General features: G+C 43.3%; 1 protein-coding gene across 1 annotated transcript in view; it reads right to left on the bottom strand.

Moving 5' to 3' along the window:
• Positions 1–11,066, bottom strand: part of LOC134155374 (uncharacterized) — a 422,006-nt gene extending 410,940 nt beyond the window's left edge. The window contains exon 1 of the mRNA XM_062602513.1: positions 10,773–11,066. Within this exon, the coding sequence (XP_062458497.1) occupies positions 10,773–10,839 (67 nt within the window). The 5' untranslated portion in view covers positions 10,840–11,066. The remainder of the gene's footprint in view (positions 1–10,772) is intronic.
• Positions 11,067–18,928: the final 7,862 nt, after the last annotated feature.

The raw sequence follows: 18,928 nt of genomic DNA on the forward strand, positions 1-18,928 counted from the left end.
TCTTGCAGTGCCTTTTTCACCAGGAGCAGACAAATGACTATTCCCATAATTAAAAGGAATACACCTGGAGAATTAGCTGTATAATGAATGCCCCAGAAGCTGAAACTTCAGCTGATTGTACATTCAGTCCCCACAGGCCAAAAATGCAGAAGTCAAATTCCAGTTAAGAGCTGCTGCTTTCAGATGGTAGCATGAGCTCTGGTACCAGGACCATTTAAAGAACATATTTTTATTACATCAATTATCTTTTTCCAGTGCATGCCTTAAAGTGACATTTAATGGGAGCAAAAATAAATTCTGAAACATGATAGAATTCATTTTATGTAGATTATCCATGGTCAGAAGAGGAAGTAATGATTTGATAAGGGTTTCACACTCTAATATATCTGGAAAGGGGAGAAAATAGCTCCCACAATGGAGTTATCTATGGCTGTTCTTGGTCATATGGGAAATACGTAGCATCTATGCCCATAGGTGATAAGACAAAATCTAGAGTAGCTGCATGCCTTTATGTGTTAGCAAACTGGCTGGATTTTTCTTCTACTCAGAAGATACTCATCTTGCTTTTCAATCTTAGAACATAACCAGTGCTGAATCTCAGAGAACAGGGTTGAAAACCAGTAAGGTTCTTTTCCATGTTATACAGATTTGGACACCCTTTTATGAATAAAATGACATGGCAAAGTGTGAAGTAGCAAAGGAATTGTAAGCAGGGGCAGCATATGGAAAGTCAAAACTATCTACAGCTGAATAATGTTCTTATTAGAAATGAAGGGCAAACAGAAGTATAATTTATTGTTGCCTATGTGGCTTCAGAGATCACATAATCCAAAGTAAAAAATGGCATCCATGTGTTCCTTAAGATATTCTTCAGAATGGAGGGGCTATATATCAAAACCTTATTTCCTGGTAATGAATTTTAAATAAGTGCCCAGGGCATCGGGTCACTGATGTTTCCACTTTGCAAACTGGGTGGGCTGTGAAAGCCCCTAGAGCCCTTCAAAGGCTCCTTAAAAAAGATCCATAGCTTTAACTGGCCAAACTTTTAAAGAAAAATACCTGAAGCAATCGGGAGAATGAAAACCAGGAGGTCAGATTACTTGGCCCATGGCTGAGGATTTACATAAATAGGCCTAACCTTTGACTTGAAAATAAAAGGTAAGTACAGAGCACTGACAGAACAGCAGGTCATTGGTATTTACTCTGTAAAGTACTGCCTCTGATGCTATGACAAAAATGCCAGGAATTCCAGTGATCACTGTGTGCTGATAGGGCTCAAAGGTATGCAGCCAACTAACAGAAACCCAGCCTACCTGACTGATCGAAACTGCATTACTCCCACGCATTTATAACCTGCAATCTGCGAGCGTGGGAAAGAGTGCAAGGCCTTAGACTAATTCCTGAGGGGAAAAAAATGGATAAAGTTGATGTCTTTTAACAGTTTTTTTTAGTTTTTTGTGGTTTGGGCAATGTACAACAAAACTAGCAAAAGGTCTCAGAGTGAGCATCTTAAGATGTTTTTTTCCCTGTGTGTACTGCTGTTCAAGAGACTCCAGCATTCTGGGGTTGCACGTGCAGGCTGAGGTTGGTTCCACATTCAGCATCATGGGACCTTATCAAAGATAATCTGTGCTTAGTCTGTAAGTGTCCAAATGGTAGCAAGCTGTAGGAAGCCAGTCCCTGGCTCAATTTTTAACTGATGGAACTCTGCACAGTGAAGCTACAGAAGTTGTATGCTGTATGTTTGTGCTATGTTTTGTTGAGCAATGGCTTTGTGCTCACAGGTCAGAGAGAGAGAGGTGAACCCAAAGGGTTTTTTTGCATTTTTCTGTCTAGCATGATAACAAAGATGTTTTAGGTATTTTTTCTTTTTTGCATGGATAGCAGAGGAAAGAATACCCCTGTGAAAGTAGAAACAATAAATGCAAAGTTATGATGTTCGTGTTTTATAGAGAGATTTGGTTTGCTGTTCCAGGTTGAGACAAAAGCACACACTAAGTATCCTGCAGGCTGTTTCAAACTTGTTTCTCTGATTAATCAAAAGTGATCCATTACAGAAAACCTGCAGGAATGTCAGAGATGGATGTTTCTGCTGTACTGTTTTTGACTTGCTTGTTGCAACAGAGGGGGAAGCTGTTAGTGCCTGTCTAGTAAATTATTGAAGGATGGTGTAAGAGGGCCTGCTGCCTTCCTCTTGAAGGGCCAGGGAGCCTGGGGCTAGCCAGCCCCATGCTGCTTTCCCTGTCTGCTAGGCTGCTGTAGGATTTTGGAGGGAGGTGGTAGAACACCCCACAGCTGGGGACTGGGATCAGTGGAGAAGGCAGGCTGGCCCCACGTCCTGGGTGCTGCCTGGCCAAGTCCTGTGCCTGGGAAGCTGGGCAGGTGGTGATGAAGCATGAGAACTGGTGGGCACTGAAGGATGGTCAAGTAAGTTGTCCTGGTGAGGATGCAGCTGTCAGCCCCCCTGTGCCCAGTGAGTTTGGTGCTGTGCAGGGAGAAGCCCAGACCAGCACCTCTCTCTGACCAGCATGACACATCTCCCTTCCCCCTCTGGCCAACAGGCATGGACGCAAGATGTAATTCTGAAGGGAAATTAAAACCATTTGAAGGACCTCCGGTCTCTGGAAGGTGTTTATGGTGACCTTGAGCTCCTTTGGTGTTAGTTCTAGTGTGCCTGCTTGCCATGCTCAGCTGCCTGCCCTGATGGACCCTACCTGCCCTAGGCCTTCCTCAGCAGAGCAATAGCCAAGCGTCCACTCCTGTGAGTCAGTTCTGTGATCCCACCTTGCAAAGTGTAGACCAGTCTGCTTTTGCCTCCATTTGCAGTGTGCTCTGTTGTGCTGGCACTATTTCACTGATGCACTGGACTCGGAGGCAATGGGGCAGAGTTGTTACCTGTCAAGTACCATACTGCACTACAAACTGCTTGATGTCTTGCATGCTGAGTTGTGGCTGTCTGCCCTGCTTTGTCAGACTGAGTGCATCTGGCAGAAACGGATTCGCTACGTGTAACTATGGGTTTAGCAGCACTGAGGCAGTCTCAGGGAATTGAGGGCAGTTCATAAACCAACCATTTCCAAGAGGGGTAATCTCAGTCCTGTCAGGACAGGGAGCTGCCACTGGTGATAACACTGCCTTGCAAAACAATTTGAGTCAATCCCTGATTCATAGTAAATAAGGAGTACTTCTGTCTTGCTTGGGGGTGAAGAATGGAGAGTTGGAGGCCAAGACAATTTCCCATGGCCTCACTTTGTCAGCATTTTGTATCTGCTGTGAATCTTAAGAGCTCCTACATTGCTGATCTTCACATGAGCCTGTTCTAAAACACCTCTGGACCCTCTTGATTTTTCAATCCCTAACTTTTGTAACTGCTATTTAACCAATTTTTCCCCTAATTGTTATCCCATGTCTTTGAACAGCTCTGTCTAGTACTGAGTGCTCTCCGTTATCTGGGAGGCAGCGCCCAGCCATCAAAGGTTCTGGTACTAGGAGTCTGGGAGACTGTCTTCAGCTGGCTCTGTGATAAATGTTTTCCATATTTCATTCTGAAGTTGAACAACTTTTTTTTTCTTCCCTTTTACTGTTTTACAGTTGGGGTTGTAAAGTTTGCTTTGGTTTTGACAAAACAGTTTCCCAAGTACAGTCTGCTTAAGACTTCCTTCATAGCCAAAGAATGATGCGTGTCCCATCAGCATAGTGCTGCAGATTCAGGTCCATTCACATGCAAAAAGGCAATAGTGCCTGCATTCCCTTTGCCTCCAGAGAAATCATATCTGTTATTTATTCCTCCATTAATCCACTTCCTCTAGTATCTAATTATATTAAGACCATTCCAGCAAATCCCAGATCACTCCAGATTCGCTTCTTTTGCCTATAGGTTTTCCCTCAGATCTAGCAGGATCACAGCCTAGACCACAGGTTTGGGTACCTACATCCATTTGGAAGTTAAGATGCCTCCTTTGCTTGGGTTGGTTGCCTGTTACTTTCCAGGCACATTCTGTCTCCGGCTCCAGCAGAGGACTCCCTTGAATGGTACCATCCATCTGGGTTGCTCTTGTGTATGTTCTCCAAGCATTTGTAAACTCTGCTCCAGCTGCCTCATGGAACTCAGGCTTGTTAGGTTGCTTCCTACTGTACAGAAGAGCTATTTCAAACATTCATTGATAGCAAGGAAACATAAACATTCAAAAGCAAAACATCACTCAAAGTCATAAGGAGGGAAGAATGCATTTGTAAAATCTTGTGTGCAGAAGCCCATTTTTCTTCATGAAGAGCTCTCAGGCTTGTGTTTTGCTGGAGGTTGCATCAGCTGAAACAGCAGCAGTCAAAAAGCTTTGATTCATTTCATTTATTTTTAACTTTCCCATTGAAATGCCAGAGGAAAAAAAAGAAAAAGAAGAAAAACGAAGTCACTTCCTTGGAGAGCGCTTCAGTTCTGAGAGATACCTGCTGCAATCTAGAAATAGGCTTATTCTAGGAACAGCCTGGCCAATCACTGCACTGCTCTTTCTCTCTTAATGCTGAGCACAGCTGCCTCTTTCAAGGGCTGCTGTCCTGGGCTGGGTTTTTTTTTGTTTGTTTGTTTTTTTTGTTTGTTTTTTTTTTTTTTGTGGGGGACGGAGGAGCAGCTGAGTAGGCTCCAGCTCATGGTAGCAGAGCTCAAGAGCGGAGACAGCCCCAGTGATGGCAGCCTGGGCTGCATCAGTCAGCCGGTCACAAGGATGCCTGTCATGTGCTGCTGCTCAGACAAAGATCTTTTTCTTTCTGTGCCTGGTGGGTTCTCCATCAATGAGAGAACCTTGTCCTACAAACACGAATCAAACCTCCATAACTGCGGTGTCACTGATAAAACATGATTTCTTCACCAATTTGTACAAGCACTTTGACCTCTTGCCTTGGTACAACAGACTCTGGAGATTTTTTCATCTTTAGCTCTTTTTGTGGTTTTGATGGAAGTACTGTAGGAAAGTTTATTTTGGGAATATTTTTGATCTATCTCAGGGAAGAAGCTAAGCTTGTGCACTTCCAGTCAAAACTGCTATGAATTGTCTGGAGTGATTGTTAGCTCTAAGTAAAAATTATTCCAGGTTACAGGGTACTTTTTTGTTTAAATTTGGGACTCCTTTTGCATGAATAATCAGTATTTTGTGTTCTTAGTAAAGATGAGAGCAAAACTTCTGCTCAACACAGTTTCCCTTCCTGAAAAAAAGTGAAAAATTTAAGTAAGAATGCTGAAAAAAAAAGAAAAAGGAGTAGTGTTGAATAGCATGGCTAAGCAGCTGTGTTATTTTTTTTTTCTTCCCCCAACTGAATTATTGCTATAACTGTTCTTTCTAAGTTAAGATCTCACTGGGGGAAGGAAGAAAGTTTCTAGGTTTTACAGCAGGAAAATGTTTAACAAGAAGTTAACATAGGATAATGAAGGAATCAGGAAAACCATAAGCACAAAGGAATTGTCCAGAAAACTGTTAAGGTAAAAATGGGAATAAAGATAATAAAGAAGAGAAGAAACATGCAGCAACCATTTGAATTTTAACCTAGCTGCTCAGTGACAAATACATACCGTATCCACCATGGCATATTACCTTGGGCACAGTAATCAGCAGCAGTCAAGTTCACCATCCCAAGTTATCAGGATGCATGAAAATTTCTTGTTTGTACACATGTTCTTCTTTAAAGGGTAATATCTTATAGAATCATAGAATAGTTAGGGTTGGAAAGGACCTTAAGATCATCTAGTTCCAACTCCCCTGCCATGGGCAGGGACATGTCGCACTAAACCATCTTACATGTGACAAGATTTAAAGACTATGAAATACATGGAAAGACAACACTGTTTGAAAACAAAGACAAACAGAAAACAGAGAGAAACAGGTATTTGTGGAATTCTGGGATTGTACTTTAAGCTTCTCGTATTTAACTCCTACAAAAAGGAAGTATAGCAGAGAAATTAGGGCTACCAGACCAGTCAGCTTTGCTGTTGCTTTTCAGTCAATAGGTCACTTCCCTTCGTTAGGGATTGCACTCTGCCAAACAGCAGAAATTTTTAGCTGGTCCTGTGTCAATGAGACAATAATTCTGTTTCTACGGTGTCATAAACATAGAAACAAAAGAATAAGACCATAAAATAAGAAATTATTATACTCTTTGATACTGCAAAATTGCTGTCCTTACTTTTCTTAGAATATTGGATTATTTTAAAAATAAACTAGAACTTTTGTCAAATATGTTAAAAACCCACCTCAGCAACATATTTTTGCAAGGGATTTTATAGACTTCAGCTTCTGAGTCACATATGAGACGCTGTGTACTAACCATGATGGTAGATAATTCACATTTAGTAACTTGAGTGTGATTTTGCCGGTTAGCTCCCTTTAGAGTCAGGCTGGGACACTCTGAAGTATTATGGCCATGGAGTTTATTTCATCATACAGATGTAGGCACCTCTCTGATCTATATAGTTACGTTTGCATTGATATGCCTAACAGTGAAATAACTTGTCAGCTTTAAATACTGCATAAAGTTGACAAAAGTGAGCATTAATAGCACTGAGTTCCATGGACAAATCTGTATTGCTGCCATGAATTAAATGAATTATTCCCTTGTAGGATAAAAAGATACTATGATCCTTATTTCAGAGAGAAATGTCATTTTTTTTTTCTACTTCTCAAGAAGTAGATATCACAGGCTACAATACTTAAACACTCAGGAAAATGACAGCTTTCCCCTTTCCTGTTGCTCTCAGCAGAAATGAAGTTTTGGCTAGCTACTGATATTTTGGAGGAATTATGCCTGCTGAGTTATTTATTTTTATAATGCTGCAACATTTTATCCTGATTCCTACAGAAATCAGGCTAATACAATCCTGCTGCATACGCTTGTATCTCCCTCACTTCCACACCCCTGAAATCTTTTGAACTTATTGACAAATTTCAACCAATTGATCTCAAAGAAAATCAGGTTCCTACAAGCTTTGTGAAAGTAACCTGCCTGGTAGTGCTGTCGCAAAGAGAGGTAGGCTGCAGTGTGAACAGGCACCGTTTCAGACAGCAGAGAGCCCACTTGTAAGAAAATATTTATTTATAAACACCTGTCCATGGGAAACATTTTATGGAAAGCTTGTTCCTTCCTTGATCTGGAGACAATTGAGTCTGAGGCTCAGGTCTTTCAGGAGCCAGGCTTTATAGTACTGATCTCCACAGCACGCAGGAATACTGCTTTGCAGTACTATTTTACCACTTTAACCGCATTTAAAATTCTTAAAACCACTTAATTTTCAATTTTTTTTTTCCCTCTTGTAAAGGTCCAATAACTGCCCAATAGCCTGTCTCTTAAGACCAAGACTTTATGTTGTCCATCACCCTGGAAGTCAACTCTTGACCTTTATCACTGTCACTTTTCTCCATGGGTTCTCTGAGTTTAAAGTTACAGAATTGCCAAAACAGATAACAGAATGCAGAAGGCTGAAAAGTGACTGGGACGAACCTCCAGGGACAAAGTTAATCTGTTGGAGCATTTCCTCTGTGTACTTTGAAACCTCTCAATTTAACTTGATCAAAGCGTGAGCCGATGTGTTTCAGCTCCCTACTGAACAAACAAATTTACTGCTTATCATCGTTGCCACCTCAGTCTTTAATTTACTTTACTTAGTAAGCCAGTACATGTTAAATGAACAACCTGGTTATTACACATGCTAGGTTGTGGCCTCAAAAATAGGCTACAGTTTACCTGACATTAAATTACACAGCACATCGCAGACCCTCTCCTTCCCTACAATCCCCATGTAAAAGGAAGCACAGGCCATTTTTAGCCAGTGTGGACAACACTCTTTGAGACCACTGTATCCATCAATATCTGTTGTTTGTTTTTTTTTTAGTATCTTGGGCTTCCTCACTTCTTTTCTTTAAGTCCTGTAGGGCATAGGTGGACTGAGAAAATGAATGGCGTTGTTTTCAGAATGCATTAGTTAACTCATATTAACACATTTCATAGCACACTTTTGCACATATGGATCAACAGATCATTTTAAACATCACTTTTTCTGTCTATGGTAGTAACTAAAACTTTTTTTAATGTCCTGATAGCTTTTGAATTTGTTTCAAATATTTCAATTTTAATTACTTGTTTTTAATGAAAAAAGTATTTATTTAAGTTAATAATAACAATAGTAAAGACATGAAGGGAGCATGGCCAGACACCCTAGCTAGTAGAATGCAGTGACGTACAGTGGCTGTCTTTGGTTCTAAACCAAAATAATTTGACAAGTGTTTAGAAACCACATTCAAAATATTTTAATTGTTTTCCACTTACTTAAAGCTACTGGTCCATATTTTCCAGCTTATGTGGCCTTCCTTATTCTCAAGAGAAATTGAGTCCAAGTTCTTTAATCTCCTTGGTTCATCAGTAGCATAACCCTGTGTAACCAGAACTGGTGTGGTACTTGAGGCTGCTTCTCTTTCAGGAGGCACCTGCAAGAGCAGGGACAAATGCAACCCATTTGGTGACATTTGTCCTCAGTTTTTGAATGCTTTTCTTGTGTGATTGCAGAACCCCTGAACTAGGAAATTGCGGCTGTCCCTTCAAGTTGTATGTTTCTGGATCTATAATGCAAACATTGAAATACCCTGGGTTAGAGAAAATTATCAGTCAATAAACCAGCCTCCCAAACCAGCCTTCCTCACAGAACAGCACTAAAAGGGATCTCTATGTGATATAGGTAGATACAGATAGAAACTATTCTTTAGCATTCTAAACTGTGGTTGCCATTGTTAACTGGCAGCTTCTTTCCTTCTTTCAAGCAAAAATAACTTCTTCAAACATTCTGCAAGCTCAGATATTAACCATAATCGGTTTTATTCTACTTCTGTGTCATCGCACATTGAAAATGCAAAATGCTTAGACAATGTAAGTTATGATGGGAATTTTCAAGGAAAGTGCAGCGACACATCTCTTCTTAGAATTAATGGGACATGTGTGACGCTATCCTGCACAGCTTGGTAAATGTCACTCAGAGACTTCAGAGCATCTATGTAAGAAATGACAGGAAAGTCAGCCACATATGGCAGTATCTGCTGACACAGATCAACCTCTACACACAATTCAACTAATAAATGTATAGTCTTTTCCCATAATAACCACAGACTGGGAATAGTTCAGTTTAGGGTTTTGTGAAGCTTGCAGATGATATCTTGGTTTTGTTGGCATGAAAAAATATTTCAAATCCACAATATTTCTTTACAATTTGGACTAGTGTTGATTATTTTCTTCCTCTGATGTGATTAACTTAAACAAGTTAAAAGACATTTTTCTACCTGAATGAAGCCTGTGCCAGATATAGAAAACTGCTTACCTGAAAGATGAGTTAACACAAGTGAATGTCCTATATTTTTCGTAATGAATTAGCTGTAAGTATTGAAATATTCCACAATCTATCAGTTTGCCACCCTGCTTTTAAATTTGTCAAAGGAAACCTTAGTGTGACTGGTTCTGCCGTTTCCAAGAACAAATACAGATAACAGAGCCATGTGAGAAATGTTCCCATGCTGTTCTGAGATGAAGCAGATCTTTAGATGTATTCTCCAAATAGGGAAAAGAGTAAGTTTTCTGGAGTAGGTGGTAACCTGGCACTTGTGCTTCACACTGGGACTATTGGAGAAGAGGGTTTAAACCCTTTGTTGGCTTGAGCTGGGTTTCTCATGTGCTATGAGGGATTCCCCTGTCCCCAGTCCCTCTGCTTTGTAATGGGCCTCCTTAAATATCTGTGGCCATACAGAATCATAGAATAGCTAGGGTTGGAAAGGACCTTAAGATCATCTAATTCCAACCACCTTCCATGGGCAGGGACACCTCACACTAAACCATGTCACCCAAGGCTCTGTCCAAGCTGGCCCTGAACACCGCCAGGGATGGAGCATTCACAACTTCCCTGGGCAACCCATTCCAGTGCCTCACCACCCTCACAATTAAGAACTTCTTCCTTATATCCAACCTAAACTTCTCCTGTTTAAGCTTTAACCCGTTACCCCTTGTCCTATCACTACAGTCAATAGTGAATAGTCCCTTCCCAGCATCGCTATAGCCCCCCTGCAGATACTGGAAGGCTGCTATGAGGTCTCCACGCAGCCTTCTCTTCTCCAGGATGAACAGCCCCAACTTTCTCAGCCTATCTTCATACGGGAGGTGCTCCAGTCCCCTGATCATCCTCGTGGCCCTCCTGTGGACTTGTTCCAACAGTTCCATGTCTTTTTTTGAGGACACCAGAACTGCACACAATACTTCAAGTGAGGTCTCACAAGAGCAGAGTAGACGGGCAGGATCACCTCCTTCAAGCAGCTGGTCATGCTCCTTTTGATGCAGCCCAGGATACGGGTGGCTTTCTCGACTGCGAGCACACACTGAAGCTGGCTCATGTTCATTTTCTCATCAACCAACACTCCCAAGTCCTTCTCCACAGGGCTGCTCTGAATCTCTTCTCTGCCCAACCTGTAGCTGTGCCTGGGATTGCTCCGACCCAGGTGTAGGACCTTGCACTTATCTTAGTTAAACTTCATGAAGTTGGCATCAGCCCACCTCACAAGCGTGTCAAAGTCCCTCTGCATCGCATTCCTTCCCTCCAGTGTATCAACTAAACCACACAGCTTGCTGTCATCGGTAAACTTGCTGAGGGCGCACTCAATCCCACTGTCCATGTCACCGACAAAGATGTTGAACAAGACCGGTCCCAACACCAATCCCTGAGGGACACCACTCATTACTGGTCTCCAGCTGCACACTGAGCCACTGACCACAACTCTTTGCATGAGGCCATCCAGCCAGTTCTTTATCCACCAAGTGGTCCATCCATCAAATTGATGTCTCTCCAATTTAGAGACAAGGATGTTGTGTGGGACAGTGTTGAACACTTTGCGCAAGTCCAGGTAGATGACATCAACTGCTCTACCCCTGTCCATCAGTTCCGTAGCCCCATCATAGAAGGCCACCAAATTGGTCAGGCAGGATTTCCCCTTAGTGAAGCCATGCTGGCTGTCACCAAGCACCTTGTTGATTTTCATGTGCCTTAGCATGCCTTCCAGGAGAATCTGTTCCAGGATTTTGCCAGGCACAGAGGTGAGACTGACTGGTCTGTAATTCCCTGGGTCATCCATTTTCCCCTTCTTGAAAATGGGGGTTGTATTACGTTGGGAAGTCGTTGGGAACTTCACCAGACTGCCATGATTTTTCAAATATGATGGACAGTGGCTTAGCAACTTCATTTGCCAGCTCCTTTGGGACCTGCAGATGGATTTCATCAGGTCCCATGGACTTGTGCATGTTCAGTTTCTTAAGACAGTCTCGAACCAGACCCTCTCCTACAGTGGGCCCAAGGTCTTCATTCTCACAGTCCGTGCATCTGCCTTCCAGAATTGGGTGGTGTGGTCAGAGCATTTGCCACTGAAGACTGAGGCAAAGAAGTCATTCAGAACCTCAGCCTTCTCCAAATCCTGTGTAGCCAGTTCTCCTAATTGCTTCCTGAGGGGGCCGACATTGTCCCTAGTCTGTCTTTTATTTGCAGTGTACCTATAGAATCCCTTCCTGTTATCCTTAACATCCCTAGCCAAATTTAATTCTAACTGAGCCTTAGCTTTCTTAACCTGGTCCCTAGCTTCCCGGACAACATCCCTGTATTCTTCCCAGGCCACCTGTCCTCCTTCCGTCTTTTAGAAGCCTCTTTTTTTCAGCTGAATTTTCCTCAGCAGCTCCTTATCCACCTAAGGAGGTTTCCTGGCCCTCCTGCTGCACTTCCTTACAGTTGGGATGCCACACTCCTGAGCTTGTAGTAGGTGATCCTTGAATATCAACCAACAGTCCTGGGCCCCTCTGCCCTCTAGGGCTATATCCCATGGAACCTTCCGAAGCAGGTTCCTGAAGAGGCCAAAGTCTGCTCTCTTGAAGTCCAGGGTAGTGAGCTTGCTGTACGCTCTTTTCACTGTCATGAGGATCTTGAATTCAACCATCTCATGATTGCTGCAACCAAGGCTGCCCTGGAGCATCACATTTCCAATCAGCCCTTCCCTGTTGGTGACGACAAGGTCAAGCATGGCACCTCTCCTTGTCAGCTCCTCTATTACTTGCAGAAGGAAGTTGTCTTCCACACAGTCAAGGAACCTCCTGGATTGCTTGTGCTGGGCTGTACCATCACTCCAACAGATATCAGGTTGATTGAAGTCCCCCATGAGAATAAGGGCCTGCAAGTGTGAGGCTGTTCCTATCCGTCTATAGAGTGCTCCATTCACAGAGTCCTCTTGATCGGGCAGTCTGGAACAGATCCCCACAGTAATATCTCCCATAGCTGTTCTTCCTTTTACCCTGACCCACAAACTCTCTGTGGACTGCTCACCTGTCCCCAGACAGAGTTCCATACTCTCCAGCCTATCCCTAACATAAAGGGCAACTCCTCCTCCCCGCCTGCTGGGCCTGTCTTTTCTAAAGAGCCTGTAACCTTCCATTCCAACACTCCAGTCATAGGAGCCATCCCACCATGTTTCTGTGATGCCTATTATATCACACCCCCGTAGATGTGCACACATCTCTAATTCCTCTTGTTTGTTCCCCACGCTATGGGCATTTGTATAGAGGCACCTGAGCCGAGCTCCAGCTGAAGCTGGCTCATTGGCTGGAGTGGCTGGAATATATCCACATTGCTCCAAGCATTTATTATAGGTTCTGGCAACTGACTGTGTGTGTTGGGATGGAATGATGCCCCCCGTCCCCAACACATCTAGTTTAAAGCCTCCTTGACCAGCCTGGCAAGCCTCCTACCAAAACCGCTCTTCAGCTCCACCAGCCCCCAGTAGACTTGGCCTACAAACTTGGGTCCCGTGTTCAAGACACCCAAACCCCTGACTATGGCACCACCGTTCTAACCATTTATTAACCCAGCCAATCCTCCTAGCCTTTTTAAGGTCCTCCTCTTTATCCTGGAGAATTGATGAAAAGACTATCCGAGCTCCAGAGCCCCTAACCAGCTCTCCCAGGGCTCTGTAGTCCTTCTTTATATTCTCTGGGCTACTGCTATATCACTAGCACCCACATGGATCACTAGAAGTGGGTAATAGTCAGTGGGACTTACTAGAGCAGGCAGCCTGTCTGCAACATCCCTGATGCAAACCCCTGGTGGGCAACACACCTCCCTGAGACCGGGTCAGGCTGACAGATGGGTGCCTCTGTTCCTTTCAAAGTAGTGTTATCTACTACTACGACTCGCCGCTTTTTCCTGGCAGCACCAGTAGAGATCTTCTTTAGCAGTGCATCAGCTGGTTGTTCATGGTGCGAGGGTGTTTCCTCGTTAGCCCCTAGTTTTGTTACTATTTGCCAGCTTCCCAGGTTAGCAGCCTCCTTCTTTTCTCCATGAGCTACAGTGGACACTTGTGGCCCCTTGCACAGTTCAGGCCTGGAGCAAGCATTCTTGCTTCCTCTCAGCTTCCCTGACACCTTTCAGCTACTGACAGCGCCCCGCAGCTCAGCCCCTGCTGCAGGAGGGCCTCCACCAGGGCACCGAGTGCAGCCCTGCCCATGGCGCACCCTCCCCTCATGACACCAAGGCAGGCACTTTCTGCACCCCGAGCTCTGCACTGCAGCCTCCCCTCTCATCGGCTCTGTCTGGTGCCGACGCTGCCACCGCCGGGGCAGCCAGAGCAGAGCCCCCAGAGCAGAGCTCCCAAAGCGGGGCCTGGTCATAAAGCGAGTGCTCACCACCCACGCGAACCCCCTTGCTGTACCCCCTGGGGCAGGTTTTTACCCAGCCAGGGCTGGTGCCGCTGCTCCTGGCTCCGCCCCGTGTGAGTCAGCTGCTCGCTCTCGTCAGCTGAGCTGCCGGCTCCCGGGCAGGTCCCGTCGAGGACTGGAGGCTTCCTCGGTGTCTCTTGTCGCTCTGAGGTGAGGCTCCTGGACGCTGTGCTTCCTCCTGCTTCCCCCTGCTCAGGTGCTGAAGGCATCCTCTCTCGAGCTCCAACTCCAAGAGCTTTTTATTTTTAAAATGTGGAAACTATTCCAACAGGTGCTCATTTTTAACAACAAAAAAAAAAAAACAAAAAATTTGTAATAATCTTCATAGCAGCTCTAGAAAGTAAAGGTAGAAGAACTGGTTCCTTGGGCTGCTCTGTGGACTTGGACCTTCTCACTCAGTCTTCAATAAAGCTGCATCCCTGTGGCTCCTCTTCTCAGCTCAGCTGTTTATGGCACAAACAATCACAGAAAACCACAGCCAATGCTGTCTGGAGCATGCTACTAATTGCTGCAAATTAGCAAAAATGCACTTACAGGTATTCTTGACTGTGCTGAAGCAGCCAAACAGTCTGGGACTCTTAAATGAGTAGGGCTTCATGGAGGGCAGCACTCCAGAAGTAATGTCTCCTACATGGGGAGCCCTTACACTATCTGTGGGGATTTTTTAATGGAGAATGGAAACAAAATGTTTTAAATCCCCCATAAAGGAGTGGCCATCAGCTGCTCATCTGTACTGGAAGTTCTGCATCAATGGTAGTTTGGTTTAATGGCTGGGAAGTAGAGAAACCCTGAACCCCTGGCTGCTGAAGGAGTGAGAGCCAGGATTTGGGGCCTTCTATGGTCCTCTGTTCTCCTCTGCTGGGTGGATATTACTTAAACTTTTCTAGGCAGTTTTATGGGTGGGTAAAAACAAATGAGAAAATAGACAAGAAAAAAAAATCTAGTTATTTCTGTGGTTAGGCCATATGCTAGTCTCTTCTCGGGATAGTGGCCTCATTGTGTGTACTGCTGTTCTTTTCCTCTACAGCCAGCCAATGTTTCAAATGTCTGCAATTTTCCAACAAAGAGTTACATTAAATTCAGACACCAGTCTTAGTTTTCAAAAATTAATCTTTGCAAAGCATCTGTGTCAGGAAAACTGCTGTCCATTAGTAGGAAATTATTCAGAAAAAGGAAGACAATTCACCTATTTATGTAAGAAACTGCTGTACAATTAAATACACATATTGGTCAGTAGAATAAGTTCTTTGATCTGTTGCTACAAGGAATCAGTGTAAATACATTTCCTGATAAGAGTTGCTACTGCGTAATTGCATTTTACAAACTGCGTAGTGTGCTATTACTCAGGAAATGTGTTTACTGATATGCACGTCCCCACTCAGCCTCATGCCTGAAAGGTTAGCTTTTCCTGATATTTATAGTTCTTGCACATTTTTAAATAAGATGATTAAACTCATGAAAGGATGGAAGAGATCACAAATAGAGAAAATTGATTCTAGAGTGTACAAAACCACTATCAAAATAGAGACCAGTTGATTGTTTTTAAACACATGTTGGTTAGTGGCATTTGAGATTAAACTGCAAGAAAATATTAAAAGGGATTAATTTATACTGTCAACTCTGCCTTTCTGGGCTTCGTCCTTTTGTTAGAATAGATGGGAGTATGACTCCCTCACAGCTGTGAAAAGCCTTGCTTTTCATGGACTTTTGTCCTATTTTAGGGACAATAATACCGTAGAAATTGAGCCCCTCCAGAGCTTGCACAAGAGCTGCTAAGTGAATGCCAGTGATATTGAATGCTCAGTAGTTTTTTACCTAAGGATAGACTTGTCCTGGGTTTTGGTGGGATTAATATGGGAACACATACTGTTATAACTCCAGCCATGATTCCCTGTGTACTAGGGATGCAATCATAATAATGAAGGGTATACAGGTAATTCTTTTCAAGTTTGAGTTTTAATCACTGCAAATCTACCTAAGCAATGCCTGTTGGATAGAATTTTTCATTTAGGCAGGAGCTTATTAAACATTGTCTCAGCCTGAAAATATGTATATTGGTATACAGGTTTAAGCAAAACCATCTCATTTTAATCTGGGGGATGTGAAAAGACCATTGTCTAGTTAAAAACAAGAGGGGTGGAAAAGCGGTTGCATTTGTATTTCTTTGTTTTGAAGAGCATATTGTTGAACTATCAGAAGCAAAAAAATATTTCAGGATGGGAGGAGAGCCCTCACAAAGTATGACTGCATCTCTGCACTCCAGTTACAGAGGCTGTGATTTGACTAGTTGTGGGCTGCTAAAAAATCCCATTTTGTCGATGCATGGTATTCATAACAGGGTAAACGATCCCTTTCAGGCTGGAGTGGGATGTCCACCATTCTCATGGTCTGTAGTAAGCAAAGAGGAAAAAACAGTGGGTCATTCCTGAGAGGATGTGGTTCTGGGTTCATGGCCAGGATGGGAGGCAATTCCCGCATCCTGCCTTATCTTTGAGTTCTGGAACCAAGCATGTTGCTCTGCATATCATGTTTTTCTGAAGAGAAAAATGATTTGTACAGCTGTCCTCTCTGCAACAATTTCAGGACAAGGGCTTCCTGGGAGAGCCTAGGGGAAGTTCTTGCTTTTTCTTATTGGAGGTACAATATACAGTCACATGCAGAGCAGCCTGAAGTCTAAATGAAATTGAAACCTGGTTTGTTTTTGCCTGGTCATTTTGGAGGAGCAATGCAAGCCACTGTCATGTCCTTCATGCTCAGTGCAGGGAGAAAGAGGTGCTGCAGTGTGGTTGGAGCCCTGTCTCGGTTGTCTATGAGAGGTCCCAGTGCTGCCTTAGCGAACAGTCATGGTCTAAATGTCCAGTTGGCCTGGGTTGAGTCAGAGCTCAGTGTACAAGTGGCACCATTCCTTCTTAACAATATTTGGTGCAAAAGTAGGCTGTTGTTTACATGTAAATCAACTACTGAGCACAAAAATAATTGAATAGGAATAAGAAAGACTTCCATCTTATTCTTCCTGTGTTTACTAAAATGGAGTGGGGTGCTTTAACAAGGTGGTAGGGTGTCCTCTGATGATGAAAAACTCCATAGAAGGCAGCATACTACAAAGGATGGTCATGCTCTGGTTTAGGATTTAGGTGAGCTTTGTGCTTTTCCATGGCTTTACTGCTAGATATCTCCCTTCTCTTCTCTGGAAACCACTACCCTTATGTGACTGTGAAATGGGGATAATACTTGCCTTTCTTCTTAACTCACTTTGGGATCTACCGGTGGAAAGTATTTGTTGGGACAGTCTAAGTTTCTGATGGCAGTTCAGGTTGTGATCAGGTTCTTCAAAGCTGGAAATGGTTGTTGGTGATGTTGTCTTTGTGGTTATACCTCCCAGAGTGTGCAGAAGATTTTCTCTCCTGTCAATGTTTATAGGTATTTGCACTGCCATGGTTGTTAAGAAACAGTTTTCTTTTTTACTCTTTGCATCTTTTTTCACTTTTAAAATGCCTTAGGATATTTAATAGCAGAGGGGGAGAAAACCTATAAAAGGGTGCACTAAGAATGTATTTTTAGCAGATGCCAGGAAACGACAATGTTCAGGTTGCACACAGAGTCAGAATTTGGCTCCCTTGTGACAGTACAGTCTCTAATTACATGAACAAATATAATTTTTGAAGTCATATGATATAAAAATATAGACTGTTTAAAACCTTAGACAAACAGGAAAGTCCCACCAATTATGCTACACTTATGGTGCTTTATTGTCTTTGTGGGTATGATACCATTTTCTACAAGAGTTCATTGACAGTACATGGGGTCTGCAAAAGAGTGTAAATGTTCCTAACTGCAGTGCTCTCCTGAGCAGGAAAGATGTATTAAAATGCTGAAATCCTTTCTTAACTCAGGCCCAGGAAGATTCCTAATGGGGGCCATAGATGGAGAGCAGAGACCCCTGGCTGGGAGGAGGATGTGCCCTTAGCTATTAGAAGAGCTGGGCTTGTCTTTTCCAGATTTCTGAAGAGAAATCAGAAGAGAAGTCAGAAGGGATTTCTGAAGAGAAATCTGAAAAAGGCGAGTAGTCCAGCCCAGGTGGAAAACTGGTTTTCTATTTGTGTGAGGCATCTAGCCTGAGCCATCATACTTGGAGAAGAAAAACTGGAAGAAAGGCTCCAGATACTGCAAAATAAGCCTATTAATAAAGTACCTGAGAAGCACAAAAAGGAATTAGGTACCTACTTCAGACAGCTCATTCAGGCTTCTCCTCACTCTTCTTCCAAGCAGTATTACATGGAGGAATTTTTTCTTCCAAACAACAGTTTTTCTAGTTGTTAAAGACATTACTGAACACTGAGACATTTAAGTCCTGTTCTTGCCCGCTCTTAGTGGACTGTATGAACTCAATGCCGTAGTATTGGTTCCCTGAATTTCATTTTATTTTTCTGTAAGATAGCCTTCTATGTTATATACCTTGCACAGTTTTGTGAAGACACTTTATGTAAAGCCAATAAGGATTTTCTGGGAAAAAAAAAATTGGTGTTATCATGACATATTATAGTTATTATCAGTTACCATTAAAAGAATTGTACTTTTGCATGTGAGCAAGGGAAGAAGAAAAGATGCTCATTAGCAGCTTCCTTCCTCAGGCTATGAGTTTCCACAGTCTCCTCTCCAATAAGCATGTACACAGCTGCAGTCCCACTGCAGCCTAGGCTGATGTAACGGCAGCTGCTGCAGTGCAGTGGCACCATCTGCCCCTCTTCCACAGCCCCACTCTATCCTCTCTGTTGCCTTGGGTGTTTTCTGGTCCTTTGCAGTGCCATTTTGAGGTGTTAACATGGAATAAAACTACCAGTTACTTTTTTTTTTTTGTGGGGACAGTTTCTGCTGAGGAGCTCTCTGAAGCATGGCAAGACACTGTCAGAGAGGCCCTGGAGGTGCTGCAGGAGAGAGGCAGGGCTTTGAGGCAAAGGGCAGGGAAGCATAGGTGGCTGTGGTGGCCAGCATCCACCTGGCTGCCAAGGAGCTGCGCCCTTCCTCTCCAAGCTGGCTCTGATGTAGTAACAGCTGCTGTTGAGACTGTCTGGCTCACTATACAGCCCCACAAACACTGATGTTGCCCCATCTGATCGGAAAGTGCAAGGATGAAGAGGAGTCATAAGCAAAGGAGAGGAATAAG

The sequence above is a fragment of the Pezoporus occidentalis genome, unplaced genomic scaffold (genome assembly GCF_034315485.1).
Source record: "Pezoporus occidentalis ecotype Australia unplaced genomic scaffold, CSIRO_AGI_Poc_V1 ctg77, whole genome shotgun sequence".
Classification (NCBI taxonomy): Eukaryota; Metazoa; Chordata; class Aves; order Psittaciformes; family Psittacidae; genus Pezoporus; species Pezoporus occidentalis.